Here is a 23,127-nt window from a genome sequence, read left to right as displayed (position 1 = left end):
ATCCTAGCAAGCAAATACCAGGCAGTACCTGGATGATGTCAAGTCTACACTTCCACAGAGCCAGCACTTCTGGCTTGTGCAAAAACCATGCCTATGAAGGTGGCCTGACATCTGCTCTCATGATTGGTCTAAGAAACTGACCCTCTCCTGTGGCTGCACAAAAGCAGCCTCTCTCCCTACCCTGCCTCTTGTCTTTACAGGGTGCTCTCTTACCAGCTTCTCAGCCGCCGTGTCCTCAATGAATCTGGATCCATGTCCAGGGTTCCCCTCTACTTTCACTTTAATCCCTGCAAGTATTAAGGGAAGGCAGAGAAATGAAAGGCAAGTAAAACAGGCAGAACAGCATTGTGTTGCCCTGATGCAAAGGGAGTCAGAACTATTTCCAGCAGAACTTCAAAGCTCATGGGTCATGGTCAAAAGGAGCAACATGCACAAGGCAAGCAGAACTGCTGCCACACTTCCCACTGCCCAAGAGACATCCTGCTTTGAAAATAGGGCCAAGGGCTCTTCCTATAGCTATAGAGATGACTGCAATGAAAGAATTCACAAAGCTTTGCGAGAGAAGGCCTCATGGCACCATAGCTACAACATCAGGCTGGGACCTGAGAGACCTCGGTTCAGCATCCCCGCTGCCCCCCAGCCATGAAATTCACTGGGTGTCATAAAGATAAAATGGGAGGAGGAAGCTCTGTGGGTTAAATCCAGGCAAAATTTTCTGCTCATGCAAAGCACCTCTGACAGTAGAACAACTTCCCTGCTTCTTCCCTCCTGCTGCAGCCCACTGATTCCCCCCAAATCCTGCTCCAGGAGGACAGGGAGACTCTTAAACAGAGGTTTGCAGCACAAAGGAAGAACTGGAGGAAACTACCCCCTCCCTTCTGTCAGCAGAAAACTTAGTCTGGCCCCTATGAACACTGCTTTGAGTTCCTTGGACAAAGGGTAAAATAAAAATGTGACAGACAGACAGACAAACCAATTGATACCCATATGCAGTATTCTCATCCATACTTTAGGCATTGTTTCTTCAGGACATGACTATATTTCTCAAGAGAATAACATATAAAGAGAAAAGGGATCTTCAACACTGAAGGCCTAACTAGAATGATACACTGGCAGTTCTGTGTCAGGAGTTCCTAGCTGGTTCATCTTTGTAACAGGGCAAATGGCAACCCCCTGGGGCCCTTTTAAGATTGGAAAACAAAGTGTGTGTGCACGCGCACATGTGCACGCTGTAAAAAACCCTCCCTTTGTGCCACAGCCCCAATTTGAATTGGGCCTGTCATTACTTTAAAAGAACACTGGAGGCTCCTGACATGGAACTCCTTGTCTATCTTCTAGCTCATAACATGGAGCCAGTATATCATCTAGTTAGGTCCTGAGAGCCACACGCCAAAAGTAGATTTCACCTGAGTAAGCAAAACATGGTTTAAAAGAATTTAAAATCTGAACAGTATGCAAACGCTTATACTTAAAGATTTTTTAAAAAGATAGGAAGAAAGCAGATGCTAATGGGAAAAAACAGAGCATAGCCAGCTGGAAGAGAAGCAGGGTCTGGCAGCCGACAACTCCAGTGCATCTTTATGGCCCCATGATCCAAATGCTGGGTCTCTCACTGGAAGATTTCCTACATTTCTATCTTTTATGCATACACCGGTGAATGCTATTAATTAGGTTTAGGTGATGGTCAATACTCAGTGGTGTATTTCTCAGCTTTCAAATATTCATTTTAAAAAGTGCAGAATCATCAGAGTTCATGCATAAATGTCAACTTTTGGATACACACAGAGCAAGATACAGATATGAATAAAGTTACAGTTCAACAGAGGCAGTTACAAAACCTGTTAGCTGAATATTCTAAAGTACAAAAACACTAAACAAAGATGTGAATAAGGGCCAAACAACACAGAAAGCTGGACTTTCGTGACTGAAATTCCAGATGTACTACTTGGCCCTATAAGAGCAGGTATGGGTGCCCTGATCTGAATCAAGGCCGTTGCATCGTGGAAGCAGGCATTACCTTTCCCTCACACAGCCCAATTGGAAATGAGTTTGAAGTCCTAGTACAGGAAAAGAGAGATTCCTTTATTGTGCCTGTCTACTGGGATTCAGAGCAGTTGATTGGAGGGAGGGTGGGGGTGGCATTTTGATCAGAGAAATCAGACAATCACCCTTGCCCAGCACCATGACCATGTTTTATACAGAGGGAACCCCAAAGCTGCAATTATAAGTCTGGAGTTTCAGTCACAGAATTCCAAAGTCACATGTAGTATGTCCCTGAGAGGCTCTTAAATTCCAATACACCCCAATAAATAGTGTGACTGTAACTTTAAATCCACAGATCACAATCTGCTGGAAGAGGTAAAATCATCTGTGGCTAAGAATCTGAACATTCCAGCCCAATGCTAACAGGAAGCTGACCCTATTATCTATTTTGGCTCTCCAAAGATGATTAAAATCTTAATAAAGGATTACATAGGTGTTGTTCACAGCTATGACATATGACTGGCAAAACTCCATGAACAGTCTGGAAGAATTCATGCATTCATTGTGAAAGAGACCCATACATTAGTTTTCTTATAGAGTGTAACTGCATTTTCAGTACAGTTCTTAAGATGCATATCTTTAAAAAGAGCAATGTGAAATAGATGTAAGGCATATTTTTGGGAACTACAGACAGGGAGAGGAGCTGTGGCTCCATGGCAGGACACAAGATCTGAATGCAGAAGGTCCCAGGTTCAATCCCTGGTATCTCCAGCTAAAAAGGCCCTGAGAATCCAGAAGCTGGGAAAGATCTTGCTCTGCCTAAAACCCTGCAGAGCCACATCCAGAGTAGACAGCACTAAGTAAAATGGACCAATGACCTTGCAGCTTCACACAAGATGGAGTCCCAAATTTTACTCACACCATGGGCATTTCTCGCCATAGAAGACAGTGAAGGTGTCTGATGGGTTTGCCAGGCCTTTAGAGAAACAAAAAACAGAATTAGCAATGTGTTTAGCTAGAATATACAGTAGATAGTCTGTAATATCTTTTAAACATGGAAGCAACAACAGTGACTTCCCGGAATCAGTTAAGTGGCCAAGCAGTCATTAATCGTAAGCAGGTGAAAGCATCCCCATCTTTGTGCATCAAAAATGGGGCAGGAGGCTGCTTTTTCTATGGCAGCAAACGTGTCCAGACAGGACTCCTCTCTTTTAGGCTGAAGCTAGTACCGAAGTAGTAGATAACCACCAAGGACCATTTCAGCAGTATGGAAAGCAGATGAAGAGCCTAGCAACATCATCAGTTGATGAGGCTCCCAGTGTAGGCCTCAGGAGACAACAGCTTGGGTGAGGAATTCTGCTAACTAGAAGCACTACAAAGATGGCTCATTTTTCTTCTTTCCCACTTGTAATTCTCTTATTTTGTATGGCTTTGTAAGCTGCCTTAGGTGCCAATCTTGGCCCCAAGGTATGGTCTGTGGATGATTTAACTTGCTGGAGCTGAGGGACGTTGAGTCTGGGTACTGCTGGGTAGGGAAACCACCTGGAAATATAATTGTGCTGGCTTGAACTGAATGATGAAAGAAAGGGTATAAATGGAACAAATAATAATAGAAAGTCAGGCAACAGATCTTCTAAATAAATCAAACAAAGCTAAGAATCATTTCCCCAGTACCAAACCAATCAGCTCTCACCTTCATCCAAGGCAAAGCCAACATTAAGAGTAATGAATTCCGGTCGCTTCACAAACATTTCCATCCCCTTATGGCCCCCAATCTCTTCATCTGCAGAAAAAGAGAGAGGCGAGATAAGAAAATCACCTCTCCAGACCAGCCGCATCTATAGATTCCAGAGGCCAGTGCAGCTCAAAGCACTCAACAGGAACCTAAAAAACTTTTGCTTGTTGAAACCAATAGACTGTGGACTGGCACAGCTGTTTTCATGAACTTTTCTCTGAAAGCCAGTTGACCCTAATGCCCACCCTAACTTTCCCATAAAAACTGATAATTTTGCAAATGCTCCCCCACCTTGCTAGAAATATTGGGAAAGCCTTTTATCATGGTATTGGATATTGCTGATCAAGTCTAGGAAATACTGAACAATATACCAGGCCAGCAACATCCAGTTGAACATCTATAGACTACTTTTTTGAGTCAAAGAGCCTAGAGAGAAAACGGATGCCATCACCATGAGCTACTCAAGTTCTGACCCCATTCAGCCCTCTCTGTTCTGCAGCATCTGTTGGATAGTCAGCCATCAAGTGGCCCCAATGGTAAAAGAAATGGAAAGACTGCAACAAAAAGTAAAGAAAATGAAAGAATTAGGCTTTTAAATCACCATCTTTTTATTTTTATTTTACTTCATTTGTAACACACCTTTCTCCCCAATGGGGACTCAAAGTGGCTCACATCACTCTCCTCTCCTCCGTTTTTTTCTTCACAACAAATCCTGTGAGGCAGGTTAGGCGGAGAGTTTGTGACTGGCCCAAGATCACTCAGCAAGCTTCCATCATAGAGTGGGGAATCAATCCTGGGTTGCTCAGACACTAGTCCATCTCTCTAAATTTTGTGCATGTTTGACTATTTTATTCTCCTGAGCTGTCTATCTAGTTGTATTTTGGTGATAGAAATTGGGGCGGGGGGAGGGTGGAAAATAGCTGTCACCCAAACCAACCTGTTGCAGATATACATTGACCAGCTATAAATATTTTGCTGCCTTCTATGGATTTACTTAGTTACCTGTTTCTTGGTTTCTTGGAGATCTTCCTCTGGTGAAAGTATACCCAAATCCAAACAAAGAGTTGGGCAAGGCAGTCCTAGCAGAGTTATATCCACCACTGAAACCATCAGGTGTAGAAGGGTGTAACTTTGCTTAGGATTGCATTGTGGATTACCCCATCTTCAGCTCAGCTACCTTCAGTTTCTACCTCTTTGGACAGATGTCAGGAAACAACTGGCTGCGTCTTTATGCTCCATTACTTAACTTACCTGGGACGAAACTCATATGAACTGTGCGGGGAAAATGTCTCCCTTCGGCTTTCAGCCTCCGGATGGCCTCTATGTACCTAACAGGACAGAAGTTTTACTTAGCGGCTGCCAGAACTCTTGGGGACTGAGAGATACTTCAGTTGGAACTGTGTCCAGAGAAAGGAATGATGAACTGAAGCGGTTGATTTGAAGAAATCAGACAGGGGTAAGGGGGTGAGGAGAGTATAAGAATCGCCACAGGCAGCACAAGCATCTCTCGTAATTCCCTCTTTCCTAAATCACATCTTTCAGGTCAAAGTGTAAGTAACCTGCTCCTATATAATTCATCCGTAAAACAGCCCCAAGGTTACAAACATTTCTTTTCCACTCCCAGGAAAGTAACAACAACACACCATTCAGCCAGTGGGGTGTGTCTGGGCAGCCCACTTCTTCCAGATTACCTCGAGGGTGCTAGACCAATTATAACTGCTTAATGCAAGTCAAAAGAACATGCCTATGGACAAATAATAAGGATTTAACTTGATCACTGGCTTCCACCCATTCTACAGATTCACACAGACATAACTAAAACAAGTATTTAATGTGATAAGGTAGAACGATCCGCTTAGCTGTGCTTCCCCCTGCCCCCAACACTCTCCAATGCAAACTGGCACAGTAGCTCTTTTCTTTAACTCATGAAAATTTTACTGTATGGCACAGATGGGACAGGGCAGGTGGCTGGACTTACTGAATGGAGACACATTTCATATCCTGAGCTCCACGTGCATAGATGTTTCCGTCAGAGTCCTTAAAAGCTGCAAAGGGATCATAGCGCCAGGATTCCTGCAGGAATGGAAAGCAGCACAGAGCACCCTGATTGGGGGATGGGGATGCTGGAGAACGCAAGGCTGTGCAAGAATGGCATCCTGGGGAATACAACAGAATTAGGAGAGGAAGGGGGCATCTCCTCATAACAGAGAGCCTTAAGGGGCCTCTGCAGTGGCCCCTACCCTGTGGAACAATCTGCCTGAGGAGGTCAGGAGAGCCCCCACTCTCCTGGCTTTCCACAAACGATGCAAAACTGAACTATTCAAAAAGGCTTTTTACTCAAATGGGAGGGCAGTATTGTGGGGAGGGGATCTCAGATGCTTCACTACTGAGTTAGGGGCCATAGACTTCACCACTATGTTGCCTTACATATTATCTGTTGCTTTAAATATGTACTTCTATGTACTACCTGTGCTTTATGTTGTCTAATGTCAATCCTAGAAGTGATTATGTTCTGTTCCAGTATTTTCTTCTACTTTGTGTTGGATTCTTGCTAATGCTATGTCTTTTTAAACTTGTATCTATTTACCCTATGGCATTGTTTATGGAAATGTCCTTGATACTGTATTGAAATGTACTTGATACTGATTGTACTAATCTCATACTGCGTAATCCACCTTGAGTCTCAGTGAGAAAGATGGACTATAAATGACATCAAACAAACAAACAAACAAACAAACAAACAAACAAACAAACAAACAAACAAACAAACAAACAAACAAACAAACAAAAAGAAAAAGAGCCACTTCTGGATTGAATGGAGAGGCAAGCTCTCTCAGCCTGCTCTTTAACAAAGTGAAGTGGAGACAGATGACAAGGACAGCTGCAAAAGAACGTAAGAGCAGCCATTCTGAATTAGACTCATGGTCCATCTTCTGCAGCCTCCTGTTGCACACAGTGGCCAGCTGGATGCCACAGGAAGACCAACAAGCAGGGCCTTCCTCTATTGTTGCCTCCTGCATTGGTATTCAGAGGATTACTGCCTTCATACAAGTTCCATTGAGTCTCTGTGACTCATAGACTTTGACGGACCTATCCTCCTTGAATAAGAAAAGTATGGTAGTGGCTAGGGAACTTACCCCTTTCTGCCTTGGAGAATCAGGCTCTAAGGGGCTGATTAAAGGCAATGGCCATGATTCAACCTAAACATGAACTAAGCCAAACTCAACAACAGCCTCTCAGCAACAGCAAAGCATAATAGAGAAGAACAGATTATCTCAAAGATTCATTGAAACAATGAGCCCTTTGTGGCTCAAGGGCAGGGAGTGGTGGTGGAAATTAACAGAATTCTTCCCACTCCTCCTAATTCCAGAAGTATCAGGTCTTTGAGTACAAAGCTGCTGGAAAAACAACCAAGTCAAATCTCTTCTGGAAAGAGTGTCAGATGTTAACTCAGAGCCTTCACTTGGAGCCAAATTACTTCTGTAAGAGACCTCAAAATGGGGTTTTCACTGCCATGCAATGGAAGAAGATCTGCAGGTGACAGTTTGGGCCCAGAACAAAAGTTGGCTACGTAGTAAAGCAGATTTATTATCTGTTTACTGCAACTTAAAGTAAAAAAACCTCTGCAGAAGAGTAAGATTCAGGTCCAGTAACACCTTAAAGAGCAACTAGATTTCCAGGATATGAGCTTTCGAGAGTCAAAGCTCCTTTCGTCAGATAGAAGGAGTCCCTCGTATCTGACAATGGGGGTATATTACTCTCGAAAGCTCATATCCTGAAAATCTAGTTACTCTTTAAGATGCTTCTAGACCCAGATCTTGCTCTTCTACTACAGAAAACACTGATACCCTCCTGCAACTATTTGCAGAAGAGTCACCCTGGCACAGTCTTAGAGGACAATGAAGAAATACCTGTTTAATTTCATCCAGATGGTTCTCAGTAGTTGGCTTTTACAGTCAAGATTTTTAAAATAATTTTATTAAGATAATTGTTTTGTGGCAATGAATTCTTGGTGGGAGACCAGTATAACTGTTTTAGAGAAGCTGTTATATGAAGTACCACAGGCTAAGAAACCATTCAAAGCTCTTTCAAGTCTTTTTCCCCCCCTGTAGGTGGCACTTGTTTTACACAAGCATAGGAATCAGAACATATTGTGTCTTTGAGTGAACTGATAAAATTAATTATGTCAAAGATATCATGCATCCCACCATTCACCTGTGTCCAGAGACGCCATCCTCCCGTCCACCCCCCACCAGCCCTGCAGCAGTAGGCACCGTCCTCAGGCCCTGCAGCACCATCTCTGTCAGAACCTCAGCTGCAGGTGCCTCTACAGAGCTCCAGGTCACCTTCACTATCAGGACAGCAGCAGCTGATGTCCAGGCACAATCCTGGGCAATAGCCTAGAGCTACCCATCTGAATCGCCCTTCTCCTGTGATTGCCCAGGCAGCTAAACCTCAGCCAGGCCCACAGGAGCTGGGCAGACACAAGCCCCAAGCTGTCAAGGGAGCCACTGGAGAGGCTCCAGAAGCAGTAGGGGTGAGTCAGGCAGAGAACAGAAAGAATGCCCGGGGCTGGGCTGGGATGGAGTGGGTGGGTCAGGAGACTGTAGAGTCTATCTAGCTCTCCCATCAGATAGGCTGCAAGAAGGGCCACTCAGGGAGCATGGATGAGGGTTGGGAGAAGATCCAGAGAGGTGAGGCAAGGGGGATCCTTTAAAGGCAGGTTCCTGTAAGGGCCAGGGAGGAACTGCAGGGAGAAGCAGCCGGAGGGTGCTGTCACTCCCAGGGCAGAGGAAGGAACAAGGTGGTGCAACCCCCTTCCCTGCCCAGCTGAGGCAGGAGGACACCTGCCTGGGAAGTTGGCAGGATGGCAGGCTGTTAGGTGGGGGCGCTGGTCAGGGAGGAGCCTCACACAATCTGATTTCATTCAGAACGGACTTTATTGAACTAACCATCCAGGGTGTCACTGGTGTCACTAAGGTAGCAGAGATGTGTCAAAATGCCTCACACCTGCATAAGCACTGTAACCTACATCTACTGAAGGATCAGGTTAGAGAAGAGTATTTTCTTGTGGGACACAATCTCTCTTCCTGAACAATTATTTCCTACCTGTCACAGAGAGTTCTATATAAGAACACATTCAGACCAACAACATCTTTTCCCGAAAGCCAAATTTACAAGCAGTGGAAAACTAAAAAACCTTCAATCTTCAACATGCCCCTCTTCCACTAACCTCAAACACAGGCACAACATCTGTGTGAGAATTCAACAAGATGGAGCGGAGCTGTGGGTTAGTTCCTTTCCAGGTCAGAATGGTGATCACACGACCAGGGCAGACCTACAACAGAAAATCAGATTAGCGGGAGAGTGTCTTCCTTTCTTTGAATTTGTACGGACGAAAGCTTCGTAGATACTGTATTATGAAACCAACCTCTAAAAGCAAGGGTTTTTGCATACTGGCAGTAATGGCAGCAAGAGGAATGGTGGATTACTGGGGTGAGAGTGGAGTTCTGCCTTTTATAGCTTGGATTTTGCATGACGTGGTGGCTTGAATGGCTTTTATGGCCTTCCCCTTTTTAGGACAAAAGGATGATTCTGTGAATTTAAATAAGAAGCTGGGAGGCAACAGATGCTTGCTTGCTCCCTGTGGGAAGTAATATTACCTGGAAGTGAACAGGCAGGAACACATTTAGAAGAGAGTTTGGGAGGAACTGTGGCTCAGTGGAAGAGCCTCTGCTTTGCATGCAGCAGGTCCCAGGTTCAATCCCTGGGCACCTGAAGTCAGGGATCAGGCCTCTGAAATCCTGGAGAGCCACTGCCAGTCTGAGTAGACAATACCTACTTTGATGGACCAATGGCCTGATTCAGTATAAAGCAGCTTCATATGTGTTCAATATGCCATAATTTATAGTTTAGGCACATCTAGGCAGGTAACTAGGAGGGGAAAATCTTCTTTTAACTAGGAATTTATGTTCATTTATTTCAATGCTGAAAGAAGTCAATTCTTTACATGAAAAGAAGCTATGGATGGGATGTAGCATCATAAGTAGAATTAATATGAACCTCAGAACCCAAACAAAACTAGAATCCTTCCAAGAAACAAGTCAGGAAGCTTCTCCCAACTTGCTGCTCCTGGAATTTGGTTTCTGAGGACATAAAAGCAGCACTTTCCAACCAGAAGGATTTCCAAGGGGTCCATAATAGCTACAGAATCTCTATGAATAACAAATAGATCCAGGAAGAATGATTAGAACAATCTTTAAAATTGCCTCGGTCATCACAACAAATGTTAGACTGGAAGTAAGTTCTGGTTCTTGAAGAGACTTCGCTTTACTAATGAATGACTCCTTCAGAAATGAAAAAGATAGTACAATATAATGTTGCTAAAATACAGAAATGTTATTACTATCTTTACATTTAGAAGATGTTAATAGAAATGATAAGATATTGTTGTATTATATGATAGTAGCAGCAAGAATTTTATATGCTCAATATTGGAAAAAAGAAGAAGTACCGAATATTGAAGAATGGACAAGGAAGCTGTTGTACATGGCCGAAATGGACATATTAACTAGAAATCTGAAAGAGCAAGATCCAGAAATTTTTTTGGAAGACTGGAAGAAGTTTAAGAAATATTTGGAAAAGAAATGCGATGTTTAAGACAATTGTGGTCTTTGGAGGGATTTTAAATTTTATTAAGTAAGATTTTAACGAAGGGAATATATATAAGATCTCTACCATGGGTAACATAATATAATTGTATTATAGTGAAATAATAATCTCTATGAATAAACGGGGGGTTCAAGTGTTGTTGGAAGTCAATAGAGAAAAGAGGGAGGGGAGGGGGTGGGGTTATATATTTAGAAAGGTTTAATTTGGATAAGTTGTATGTATTAACCAACTATTTTATATCACCTCATCCAATAAAATCTATTTTAAAAAAACAAAAACAAAAAACCCCACTAGTTTCTCCTATATCGTTGGTACCCATCTTTCTGGTCAAATGCTGATAGGGTGGGAAAGACTTATGACATGTAACCAGCCTCAGTGATGCAGAGGCATCATTCACATACAGCCTCTTGGGACTGCACCATGGAAAGGTGGTTCCTGTTATGCAGCTGTACCTACATGTGGAGGATGTTCTAGATTGCATAGAGCTTTGAGGAAAAGAAGGCACCAAAGGCAAAGCATTAATAAGGATGACCTGTTGATCTCACATAACATGCAGCATAACAAGAGGGGAAACCATTAACATCTAATTTCCCACTCTGTCCTCCAGCATGTTAATAAGTTTACTTGTTTTTCTGTTAGAGATAAAATGGATTCTGACATTATATACATTCAGATTACTTTTAATCATTTTTCTGCATGCTTGCACCTAGTAGGCCCTGGGGCCCTTATTCTATGCAGCTGAGACAATATGATGCAGAGTTGCTTTGAGTATGTTCCAGCCTTCATACAGAATAGCCGTATCTTGAAGTGAAAGGTTAATGGAAAATAACCGTTTTTAGAGGCACCACTGAATCCAAAGATAACAATATGAGTAGGCAATCACAGAATTTATCAGAGAATTCTTAGAGAAAAACAAAACCAAAGTCATCCTAAATAGCCCTGCCATTTGATGATATAACAACAGTGGGGTTCAGTATAGGCTCAATGACATGGTGGCCACCGGTAACCAAGTAAGAAAAAAGTGACTATTTGCCTTTTGTACTATTGCCCAAGTCAGTGAATGCTGAACCTAATTCTGAAGTCAATCTAGAATTAGCAAAATTAAAAAAATGAATTTTTGAAGATTGATGGGAAAACCGATGAGAAACATTATGCAAAACACCAGCACTTCCTGATTAAGATTTCCAGTAGTTATAGCTGTTAGAGTCCAAATATTAAACTGTATCCTCACAATATTTCTATGTTAATTCATTTCAGAACTACACACAAAACCGTACTCCACAATAGCTTTGAGCAAAGATAATATTGATTGTGGAGCATGGGAAATTTTTAAACATACCCAAAATGTGCTGACAAGACAGTGGACACAAATATGCGCCCCCAGCAAAATGCACTTCATGCACAAACAGCCTTATTATCACTGCTGGTATTTCACAGGTGGTACTAATTTGTGTAAGACAAAAAGATGTTTTCATTACCAATTAAAGACAGCAGTTTACATGACGAGCAAACAATGAATACGAGGGGCCACTGCCAATTCATTTGGTGACTGGTTGACATGTGTGTCTGTCCAAAAGCAGTGGAATAGTTTCTCCTGAAGAAATTAACACACTTTTATAGCCATCAGGAAATTATGTAGGATTATTATTCCAATTTTGGAAATCCAGAATACTGGTCTAGAGCTCACCATTGATTGAGAAGAGCATGGAGGACTGTTTGCCTATGTGCAGCCTATGCCATCTTATTCCTGGTCCTTATTCAGATGACAGAATGAAACTGACATAATCCATGTAGAACATCCCTCATTCAGGGCTACGGAGCAAGCAACAGAATGAAAATAAAAGGAGGTTGCTATGCTGTTCAGTTTGAGAGTACAATGGTGGAAATAAAGTTCTGTTGCCTGTGTAACCCTCTCCTTGGGACCCAGTAATTTTCTTTAGCACAAAGCCTCCAATTCAAAAAGGAAATTAAATGACAACTTTTCCCCCAAGTAACAAGAATAAGGAGACATGATGGCAAACCAAGCATGTTCAGGCACCCTGCTGGAACACAGAGATACAAGATTGCCTGGAGAAAAATGTCTTACTCCTTTAAAAGAGGCTTAGTGGGATATTTTTTACCAGGTGATGTTATTTACCTCCATGCCATGAAAAGCTTCAGCTGCCCATTTCCACACATTAAGCCTCTATTACAGGGACTGGACATTTTTATCCAGGCCTTCTGACAACCCTACAGACACAACGTATGGGGGTTTCACACGGCTTACCTCCACTTTCTGACACTGCAGGCCAAGTTCAGATGCTATTCTCTCCAGGAACTTCACTGCTGAGTCTGGAAGGAGGGAGGAAACCACTATAAGTATTACGCATTTTTTCTTAACTTCAAAAACCTTTCAAATCAATATAAACCTTTTCAAAACCTAGTCCTTCTGTTTTGTGCAGCATTAAGCAGTAAACCATTGGCTCCAAGCTGAATGGCAACTGGACATGAAGTACTGGTAGACTAGTTCCCAAAAGGTCTCCTGGTGACTGTGTCTTGCTCCCACCTCTTTCTTGCTCACCTTTGTTTTAAATCAAGCATACTGTGCTTATGCGTTTATGCATTTTCCTTTGAGAGTTTTTATTGGGAAAACACTTTACAGATATTATCATGTTTGTCTTTCTCAAGCAGAACAGCAACTTACCTAAGGTTGTATTCGCGTCCCCCCATTCTTTTCAACTTCTATGCAAAGCTGCTGAGAGAGGTCATCCTAATTATTTGTGCTGAATTGCCAGTGCCACCAATATGCGAATGTCACTCAGCACCATCTTATGCTTTCAGCAGATCCTAGGGATGCTGTGGAAATCCTGAACAGGTTCCAGAGGCAGTTTTGGGATGGATGAGGGCTAACGAGCTGAAATTTAATCCTGACAAGACAGAGGGGCTAGTGGTAGGGGGAAGGTTCTACCCAGGAATGGGAATATCTCCTGTTCTGGATGACACTGCACTCCCCCCAAAGAAGCAGGTTCATAGATTGTGGGTGCTGCTGGACCCAGGCCTCCTGTTGGATAAACAGGTGGCAGCCGTGGCAAGGGATGTCTTTACAAGTTTTGGTCAGTAAGCCAGCTGCAGTCCTTCCTGAGCATGAAAGATCTTACCATTGTGGTGCATGCCCTGGTAACATTTAGATTAAATTACTGCAATATGTTTTACAAGAGGTTGCCCCTGAACACTATCTAGAAGCTACAGTTGGTACAGAATACTGCAGCCAGAGTGTTGACTGGAGTGGGCTGTAGTGACCATATCACACCAGGCTTGGTCTACTGACACTGGCTCCAAAACAACTTCTGACTCCATTCAAGGTGCTGATATTGACCTTTAAAGCCTTAAACAGTTTGGAACCAGCATACCTTAAATACTGTCTTCTCCCATATGAACCTGCCCGTCCACTCCAGTAATCTTCAAAGGCCTTGCTTTCGTGCCCCCACCATTTGAGACCAGACAGGTGGAAAACTGAGAAAGGGTCTTCTTGGTTATGGCACCAAAACCTGGAACTCCCTCCCAGGGAGATTTGTTAGTCTCCATCATTGCCTTCTGCCAGTGGGTGAAGAAGACTTCTGTTTCATTTGGCATACCTCCAGTAACTGGGCCTTCTCCTTGATTGCATTTGTATGTCTATATGTTTTTATTGTATTGTTAAATTTTGCATATATGTTTTAAATATTGTTTTAGTGTTTTAAATGCTCGGTATTCTCTGTCTTGAGGACCCTATTTTGTAGGAAAGGCAGCATATAAATGTTTTTTAAATTAAGTTATTGAGCAAATGTTGAGCCATGCAAGGCCTCCAGAGTCAATCAAGGACTTTAACCACTGAAAGATACTTGTTCTTTGTTGTCCAAGATGCTGCACCACTGTGATACAGAATCACAGAGTTGGAAGGGGCCATACAGACCTTCTTGTCCAACCCCCTGCCCAATACATTATAACCTACATCCTCCCATAGAGCAAGTCATAGTTCACAGAATTTCAGCTATCCGTTCAGCATTTAATTACAAATAGGGCTCCAAAGATACACTCACCAGATCATTAATAGCAGTTACCCTTCAATTTTGCCCTTACATACATTGCATACGAAATGGTTCAAAGAGATGCTTTCATAAATGGATAGGGACTGTAACATTTACTACTGTGTACTGTCTGTTGCAATATGTATGTTCCTACCAGGTAGTTTCTACCTTGTTTAATACATCGGGTTGAATTGCTTATGCTGTTTTTAGCATTACTTTAGCTCTATATCAGATTTTGGTTTGTTTTCAAATCTTTGAAATTTTCATTTGCAAACCCTATTGCATTCTTTATTGAATGTCTGAGCTGCTGATCATATTGTCTTACACTGTGTGATCTGCTTTGAGTCTCAGTGAGAACAGTGGACTATAACATAAACAAACAAATAAATAAAATTCTCCATGAACTGCAGAGACTTTGGGGGAAGGGAATGGTCAGCCCCCCCCTCCCCCGCCATGGACATTGTGGATGGGGGCACTGATGAGAAAAAGTAAAGGAAGAGACTTTTCCCCCTTCCTTCAACCTCCAGACTGTTGCTTGTAGAACAGATTGATACAAACAAAGCATGGAAATGTCTGCAAGCATCAAGTTCAACATATGGTTCCTGAGTTTTGTCCTTCCTGAAATACTGCAAAATTCTCCCTTTTCTTACTCAGCAAATGTAACACACCCACATGGGGCACTGTGAGGATATTCTAAGGGTTTAGAAAATGCATGGAGCAGCATCACCACGTTGTTCTTGGGAAGGGAGGATGAGTGCATCATGAAAGCAATTTCCATGAGGACCCTAAACAAGACTCTATTGTAAGATTATTTTTGGTAAGCCTGTTTCAGAACCCTTCACAGGCCTAGTAAAAGAAGAGAGAAGAGAAAATACAATGTTTTTTCTTTTACACCAGGGTCTCTCTCAGTAATATTCTTGGCCAAGCAAGTGGAAAACACTCTAGTAAGTCCCCTCTGCAGGATTCTTCTCCCAGCAGGGCCTCTTTAGCAAAACAGGGGAAAAATACAAACGAGAATAAAACCTTTTTTTCCTTGCTGGAGTTTCCTAGTACAGCTCTTGTATAGCCTGTGTCTTCATAAACTCAGGGAACAATTCATACAGTCCACCCTTGCCCAGCTTAGACATGCCAGAATTATGCAGCACGGACAGTCCAGTAAGAAACTCACTGTCTCACTAAACAGTCTCCAGAAACCAAGCCTTTCTCCACAGAGACTTTCCCCACAAGTGTTACTTTAAAGTGGCTTCCTGTGGTTTCCTGCTTCCAGATGCTGAATGAAAAAGATAAACTAAGACATATATTAAATATGAATCATAAACTTCCTATCTCATATTAACCTCCACAAGTTACATATTCCATGCTGAAGACGTTTTTAGCACCTCAAGTAAAAAAATATCTTCTACCGTATTACAAAACTACAAATGGTTTGCTCAAACTAAAAATAAAACTTAAGCACCAGTAAGTACAATGAAGTGTAGGTATGTTATAAAAATCAAGTCACACAATCTATAATGCCAGTTACAGTGGGATTCAAAACAATTTGGCAATATCCCACTGTCATCTCAACTCTTAGCACTCACTCCCACAATCACCTGAGTGCTCAGTGGTACTGACTGCTCCCAGCCCATGATAATCCCATTGTCTGCACCCCCTCTCATGTGCAGGTTAGGATTCAGTTTTCAGGGTGCACTGGGAAGAGTCATGTTTCAGGTACATTCCAATTCATGCAAATGCTGAACCCTGCGTGGGGCTGCAGGTAGACAAAATCATATATTTCCTGGCTGAGAGTCACCACATGAAGCCGTATCAAGAACTTTCCCATAGCCAGCATACACTGGATGAAAATGTGAACATGCCCACATATAACTTTTCAATCAAAATGCATTCTCTTGTGTGAACTTTGCCTCTGTCACAAAAAGATAATCTCCTGTTATTCAAAACTAACTAGAATGGCAATCTTCAGTGGAAACCATTTCCAGTGGTTTCAACTATCCTACTTCAAACTGAGACCTATGCTGCTACATAGCTGCTGCCACCGCTGCTACAACTGAGAACTGGAGCACATGTTGCAAAAGGTGATTAGGAAGGAGCGAACGTGCCAACTTAAATGCTGAGTCCATTGCAAATGAGAGTCCACGTGACTGCAACTCAGAGTTTGCCTGACCAAGTGGACAGGAGCCAGTATATAGTATAAACAAAAAAATTGTGTCCCAGCTTAACTCATTTGAGTGTTCAATGAATACAGATTTTCACATGCTGACAGGAAAACCAGGCTTTGGACTTTGTGACTTAGAGATAAGATAGGGTATTACTTTTCTGGAGTAAGAGCTGGAATGTGGACTTTATTCAGCACCAAGTCCAAACAGCATTTTCTAACCAAGCAATAATCTTCACTCCTTTTCACTTTTGAGAGTTTGATGTCCAAGATGGTGGTCTGACCTGACAGCATATGGCACACATTTTCCCTTTCAAATTACACCAAAAGGCCCCACAGAGGCAACCACCAGTTTGATCACAGACAGATTTCCAATGCCAGAAAGTTAAAAGGCAACACTGACAGACTGGTCTGCACAGGCACTTGTATGTATGCTCTTGGCTGGGGGAGGGGGTGGAAATCAGACCCGAACTGATGTTCTCTAGTTCCCCATAATCTACATGGCACTCACCAGCATTGTTAAGCAGCAGGATGCCATGAGGCAAGGTAAAGAAGGTTAAAAGCAGCAGAGAGTGGTATGTGGGTAGGGGAACATCATAAGAATCCTCAAGGGATAGTGAAACATGTCAAAGCCAGAAGCTTTGGCTTACCCACTATTCTAAACTGGCGCTTTTGGAGGATATTCCTGCTCATTAGGAAGCATGTTACTTGTTCAGTACAGCAAGGTCAGATACAGTTATGGAAGGTCCACGTTCAAATCCCAGTTGAAATAAAAGTTGCAAGCTGTTTGCACATGTATCTTGTTAGAGAACCAGTTACTGATCTCTTGTAACCATTGGTAGACTATATTCTTTATTTGCAAAATGTCCTAGATACAATTCCTGGCAACTCCAGTTAAGGCTCTCAGGTGGCAGGTGTTGAGAAAGGTCTGTTTGGGGCTCTAAAGAGCCATTGCTAATCAGTATAGCCAGTACTAAACTAGGTGGATCAACCATCTGACAATACAAGGCAGCTTCATATGTTCCCACAGTTCAAGGTCTCAGCCTCTACTCTGAAGCATAGTTCTCCAGTATCTGCTGGGACTCTAGCAGGTTTCTCTGATTCTTTTGCCTAGTGAGCACTATATTACTATCCTTCAATTTTAAAAGTCTAATTTGCTGCAATAGTAAAACAAACCATGTGGTATGTGTGTGTTTAGGCAACAACACAGAGTATCATGAAACTGGCTCTGGAAGTCTAGTGGAGTTTAGATATCCATTTCTTAAGTAGCAGCATCCCACATTGCTAGCAAATGCCTTTGGAAATTCAGAGTATTTTCAAAAGTAGTTGGCATTTGCCAACATAGCAACGTGGTCTGCTGTTCGGGTGAGGGGGGGGGGAGTCAAAATTTCCATGGTGAACGATCAAGGTCTGGCATACTCTTAAAGTAGCGCTCTCAGTATAAGCTTTAAACCACAGTCTGCCAAAAAGTTGAGCAAGCTTAAGTCCAGTGATTTTAATTGGCTTAAATGCACTTAACTCCATACTTGTGGTCCTTCTCTCTCTCTCTCTCTCATTGTATGTGTGTGTGCATGCGTACGTGCACATACATAGAATACATAAGTACGTACGTACATACATACATACATGTGTGTGTGGGGGGGGGTGTCACAATCTAATTTACAAGCACTGCGTGAGAATTGAGGAAATTTTGATACATGATAGTGCCCCAACGCACAATTTTACTACTTTTATGGCAAACATTTGTCTTCTCCACAAGGCTTCATCAGTATAATAATCACTACCTAAGTTTAGATTTCTGTTTTGCTCTATCATTCCAAATGCCTTCAAAACCTGTACTTTCCTAGTCCAGCCACCCAAGGAACTGCCTAGAATGGCAGTGCAGGTGGCTCCTAGCTATAAGTGGGACAAGGGGTTATAAGCTCCTGGATCTGTACTGGCATTAGCCAGGTCCAAGCCAACTCCACAAGGGCTCCACTTGGATGCCACCAGCAGCAGCACTGGAGGAAGAAATGGGTGTGCCATGCCCAGGGCAACAAAATACCTTGAACCAGCCCAACCCAAGCTGCTTAGTCACATCAAAGTGTAATTGTTTTAAAAAGCAAATTGTAATCATCTACTAGATAACGAAGTATAACCCAGTAATTAACTTCTGGTGCACTTTCATTTTTAACAGGTAACATGCCTGTTTCCAGATGCTGGAACTGTTTCCTACCAGTTATTCTGGTATTCACAGATTTTGAACATCAAGCACCCACATGATTTTACTGCTGGAGAACTAGGCCCTAAAAGTGTATCTGGGCTGAGCCATTTCACATAGCCAGGAGCGGGGGGGATTAAGTTTTTCTTTATACAAAAAAAATCATCCACAGAGAAAACTAAATGTCAAGGAGAAAGCCCAGCCTTCTCCAAAGCATGCTCATTCTCTAATGTGCAAGGATTATTATTTTTTTTTGTAAATAGGAACAGTCAGTTGTGTGAATCACACCAAATGTAGTAAGTGGTACAGCTAGGACACAGGCTTACCACCTCAGTAAGCAGAGAACTCAAGAGACCTGGGGTTGCATACTAACAGGATTAAAACAATTATACCATCACCTTCCTTCTTCCAACTGTGTTCTTCATTAGTGCTGGATTTGGATGTGAAAAATCTCTGCCCCACTGAGATGCTCACTTGGTGGTCCTGGGCAACTGACTCTTAATCCTTTTCATAAGATCAAACCCCAGTAAAGTAAAACAGGAAGAGTTACCTTATATGGCAGCCATTTCATCCTGCAATTTGAGTTAGAAATGGAGAAATGAGAGGTTCTCTAAATTTGCATCAAATCTGGATCAACCTTTCATCAATGATCAAAGATTATGTGGCAAGTCTCATATAGTTCTATATTGGTGTTATGGTTGGCTATCATAGACCACTGCTTCTAGAAGCTTTTACTTTCCATTCTTACCCACAGGACTGTGAGACTGTCTTCAACTCAGTCATGGACCTTTTCGGTCACAGCCTCATGTGCCCACCCACCCACCCCCCACCCCCAGGAAAGTTGCAGAGAGTGTCTTCTCTGATGACAATCAGAAGGCTCTATAAGAGTGCCTTATTCCAGAGGGATTTTTGTTGGTTTTCTGTTATGGTGCTGGGTTAGTGTTTTCTTTCTGATAATTTCTGCTTGGAAAGCAGGTTTGAAGTGTATAGATGCTTTTATATTTATATCACTGTTATCACCTCTGCTTACTGGGGGAGGAGGCTATAACACTTTAAAATAGATATTCTTAATTGCCTATCTTATATTTGTTTGCAAGTTATAAAATAGAATAAAATTATATTTTAAAAGCTGCCTTTCCTCTAATGGCTGCTATCAAGCAATGAGATACAAATGTACCAAATGAAAAATAAACAAAGCACATACACAAAAAAAGAAATTTCCTCCACCCAGGAAAACTGAGCTACTGTTCAGAATGGGCCCTCTACAAAGACAAGTGACAAATGGCATAAACAATACACCACTAGACCAAACAAGAGGAAAGACTTTTGTTTCATACTTCTGTCCTGTGCAGTGTCAGTTCTCACAAATGAGAAACTTCCTTCACTGAAGTCCAATCTATAGCCCGGTCTAGACATGTACTATAGTAAGGTGGTAGAATGGGCAGTAACACTTCCGTCTGCAGGTAAACTCTTCTACTTTTCAAAAAACTTGCTGTAAACAGAAAATTAGCAAGGCAAGGAACAGACTGGACATTTCTCCCTTTTGTGATAAGATTTCTACTTGCGTTGATTTTTTAAAGTGAGGGAACATTTAAAAACACTTGCATTTTGCTATGGTAGAGTCTATCACTTAGATTTCTACCACCTCATGCTACTTCAGACCAGGCCACAGACTACCAGAAACCACAAGGTCACTTTATGAAATCACTTTATATGAATTAACCAGATCTTAATACACTTTGAGTATGCATTGCTCTCAAGAAAAGAGCAACTGAAGGCATTAGATGAGAGGATTCCTCCCCACTCTTCATAATAAGCTTCAACTACAGAGTAGCAATTGCAGTTTCTTAACATTAGAATAAAGTGTATGTGGCTAGAAAACGAGTGCTGATTCACAACCCAACCACTCTATTACAGCAGCTCTCTCTCATCCTGAGCGCTGAGTTCCTTATGAACTAGCTGGATTGGCTCCCCCCTACCCTTTTTTAATCGAGCCTCTCTGTATACCACACACGTGTTAAATAAATCAAGGCCAGGGCAGATAATTCAGTTGCATCTGTTTATTTTGTTCATTCTGGCAAATGATGCAAGATCACCACCTCTGACTATAAAAGTGGTCAATGCACCTATCAGTTGCTAACTTCCTGCAAAGCACTGGCAGTGACACCTGTCAAATAGACCACAGCAAAGAAATGAAAGAAGAAAAATCAGCCTCCATACCATAATCAGGCTCTGGCTGGACAGTCTTGATTCTCAGGTATTCACGGAAGAGAGTGACTGATGGGTCTTCCTTGGGGTCCTTCTCCCCTAGCCTTTTAGAGTCTTTCTCTGGTAACATGTTGGCCTTCTGATTTGAGGTATTAGAGTTCTGTGTATAATGAGGAAAAGGTAGACAGGGAGTGAGAAGTAAGGAGGAAATACCTCTGTTCCTCCTATGCTGTTCAGAGTGGAATCTGTTGCTACAGGTAGTAACATGTATGAGCCACACTCAGTTCCCACTGCGCCTTCTCTCACTTCACAGAAGCAACAGGAGGAAATTACCATCTGTTACCACGTGGCGCAAACAATTGATCTGTGATTTCAAACCCACTCTAAAAAGGCTTTGCTCCACAACATAACAGTTCAAAGTACATCCCTCCATGGCATTCACTATAAAGCTGAGTCAGTCACTGGAGGGACATCATCATAGCGCTCAAAAGAGTCTTGGCCAGGGCTTTCTTTCCATTCTATAACACCTCATATTATAAGAGTCACAAAGTGTTGTGTAGCTTCTGTAGTAGCTACACCTGGGTAGGGTTTCTGGCAGAGTTATAAGGCTAGGCTTGAAGGCAGCTTGTGCTATAGAAACAAGAAACTGATGTAATTGCTAGAATAACTCATAATGTATTCACTTGGAACTCTTGGAGACCCTCAAATAGCTGCTTGGCAAAAGGCAGAGGAGTATTAGAAACACAAAAGTCTGGGAAATGGACTTTACAAGCTGGTTTCCCTGACACAGTCTCTGGGCCTTTAACAGCCACATTCCAAGCAGAAATTTCATAAATGGAGCCTTGCTCTACAGCGGTACACAAAGCTGCACCTGTTGAATTTCTGTACATTGAATAACTGCAAAAAGCACAGAACTTTATGCAGAGGGAAAGGTGGCATATTGTTGGAAGCTCAGGCCCAATTGGTGGGTTGAACACACACTTTGGGTGAACTCTAAAGTCAGTGCATGGTGTTCTGAAGAAAGATACCAAGAAATCTATTCTGTGCCTTTTAGAAAATCACTGCAGTGACCATAGTGGAAGGGAGGTGTGTTGAAGTAATTGAACTGAAGGGAGTAAGCGCAATCTCAGAAAAATAGTATTTATAGGAAACCAACTCTAGCAATTCACATACTGCAAGCATGCAACTAAACAAACAGAGATGGTCAATAAAAAACTACCCCAGTGAATAACAGAGGTGTGTGTAGGCAAGTAGGCTAGTAAAAATAGTTGAGGACTGATAACTTTTGTGACGTTACAGGAAGGATAAGTAGGTATGGGGGATAATATCAAAGGTTATAAGGAGTCTGGAAGTGGAAAAGAAACTTTTGGAAAAGGAGACAAAGAAGATTTACCAACAGAAATGCAGAAGGCTAGGAGGTGGCTTAGGGATATTTGCCGTGAAGAACTTGAGGGAGATATATGATGGAGTCAGACTCACAACTGCCGGGGAAATAAGTCGAAAACTGAATTCGGGAAAACTGAAAAGCAGTTCCAGGCAAAGGAAGACGAGGGTGTGGAAATGGGGAACGCAGAAAGCAGTGGCCGAGAGGGTAACGAAAAAAGGAAAACCCAAGAGTATGATGGGGTGCGCCAGTGGGGAGAATGGGCAGGAGCCGCCCGGCCGCTCCGTTGCCCAGCTGAGACTGTCAGTGGCGGAGTCTCCTGCGCAGGGCCACTGCAGGGCAGCCCCCCCCCCTTCCTCCGGCAGAGTGCTTTTTCCTCCCCTCGCTACCGCAGCCTGCCTGCCTCTCCCGTCTCTGTCCCGGCCCAGCAGCGAAGTAAACAAGTTGTTCCGCAGACCCCTCCAGACCGCGGGCAATCTGGCCTCTTCCTCCTCCCTCCCGCAGGCAAAAGGCCGAAGGCGGTGCCAGGCGCTGCCCCTGGGCGCTGCCAGCCCTCCTTCTCCCTCACCTCTCCGGTCGCGGAAGCCAGCGCCTCGCTCGAGTCCTCCTCGCCGACTCCGCCGCACTCGCGGCTGGGCGGGCTGGGCGCGGGGACAGTCCTGCCTCCAGCCCGCCCGCTGGCCTCAGGCAGGGCCAATCCCACCGGCAGTTTGCAGCCCTGCCCCGTCCCGAGCCGGCCGGGCC

General features: G+C 42.9%; 1 protein-coding gene across 4 annotated transcripts in view; it reads right to left on the bottom strand.

The window, feature by feature from the left end:
• The window catches only part of ACY1 (aminoacylase 1), a 30,206-nt gene extending 7,160 nt beyond the window's left edge, over positions 1-23,046 (bottom strand). Inside the window, exons 1-9 of one of the 4 annotated variants that reach the window (XM_054978355.1) lie at positions 22,952-23,046; positions 21,012-21,159; positions 12,657-12,721; positions 8,952-9,056; positions 5,697-5,791; positions 4,970-5,046; positions 3,677-3,766; positions 2,903-2,959; positions 214-287 (exon numbers count right to left, since the gene is read on the bottom strand). In XM_054978355.1, the coding sequence (XP_054834330.1) occupies positions 214-287; positions 2,903-2,959; positions 3,677-3,766; positions 4,970-5,046; positions 5,697-5,791; positions 8,952-9,056; positions 12,657-12,721; positions 21,012-21,129 (681 nt within the window). In that variant the 5' untranslated portion in view covers positions 21,130-21,159; positions 22,952-23,046. The other 3 variants (XM_054978358.1, XM_054978359.1, XM_054978356.1) reach the window with 3 other exon arrangements.
• Positions 23,047-23,127: the final 81 nt, after the last annotated feature.

This window comes from Eublepharis macularius, chromosome 4 (genome assembly GCF_028583425.1).
Source record: "Eublepharis macularius isolate TG4126 chromosome 4, MPM_Emac_v1.0, whole genome shotgun sequence".
Classification (NCBI taxonomy): domain Eukaryota; kingdom Metazoa; phylum Chordata; class Lepidosauria; order Squamata; family Eublepharidae; genus Eublepharis; species Eublepharis macularius.
Note: the sequence above shows the minus strand (reverse complement) of the source record. Positions and strands in the feature narration are given on the sequence as shown.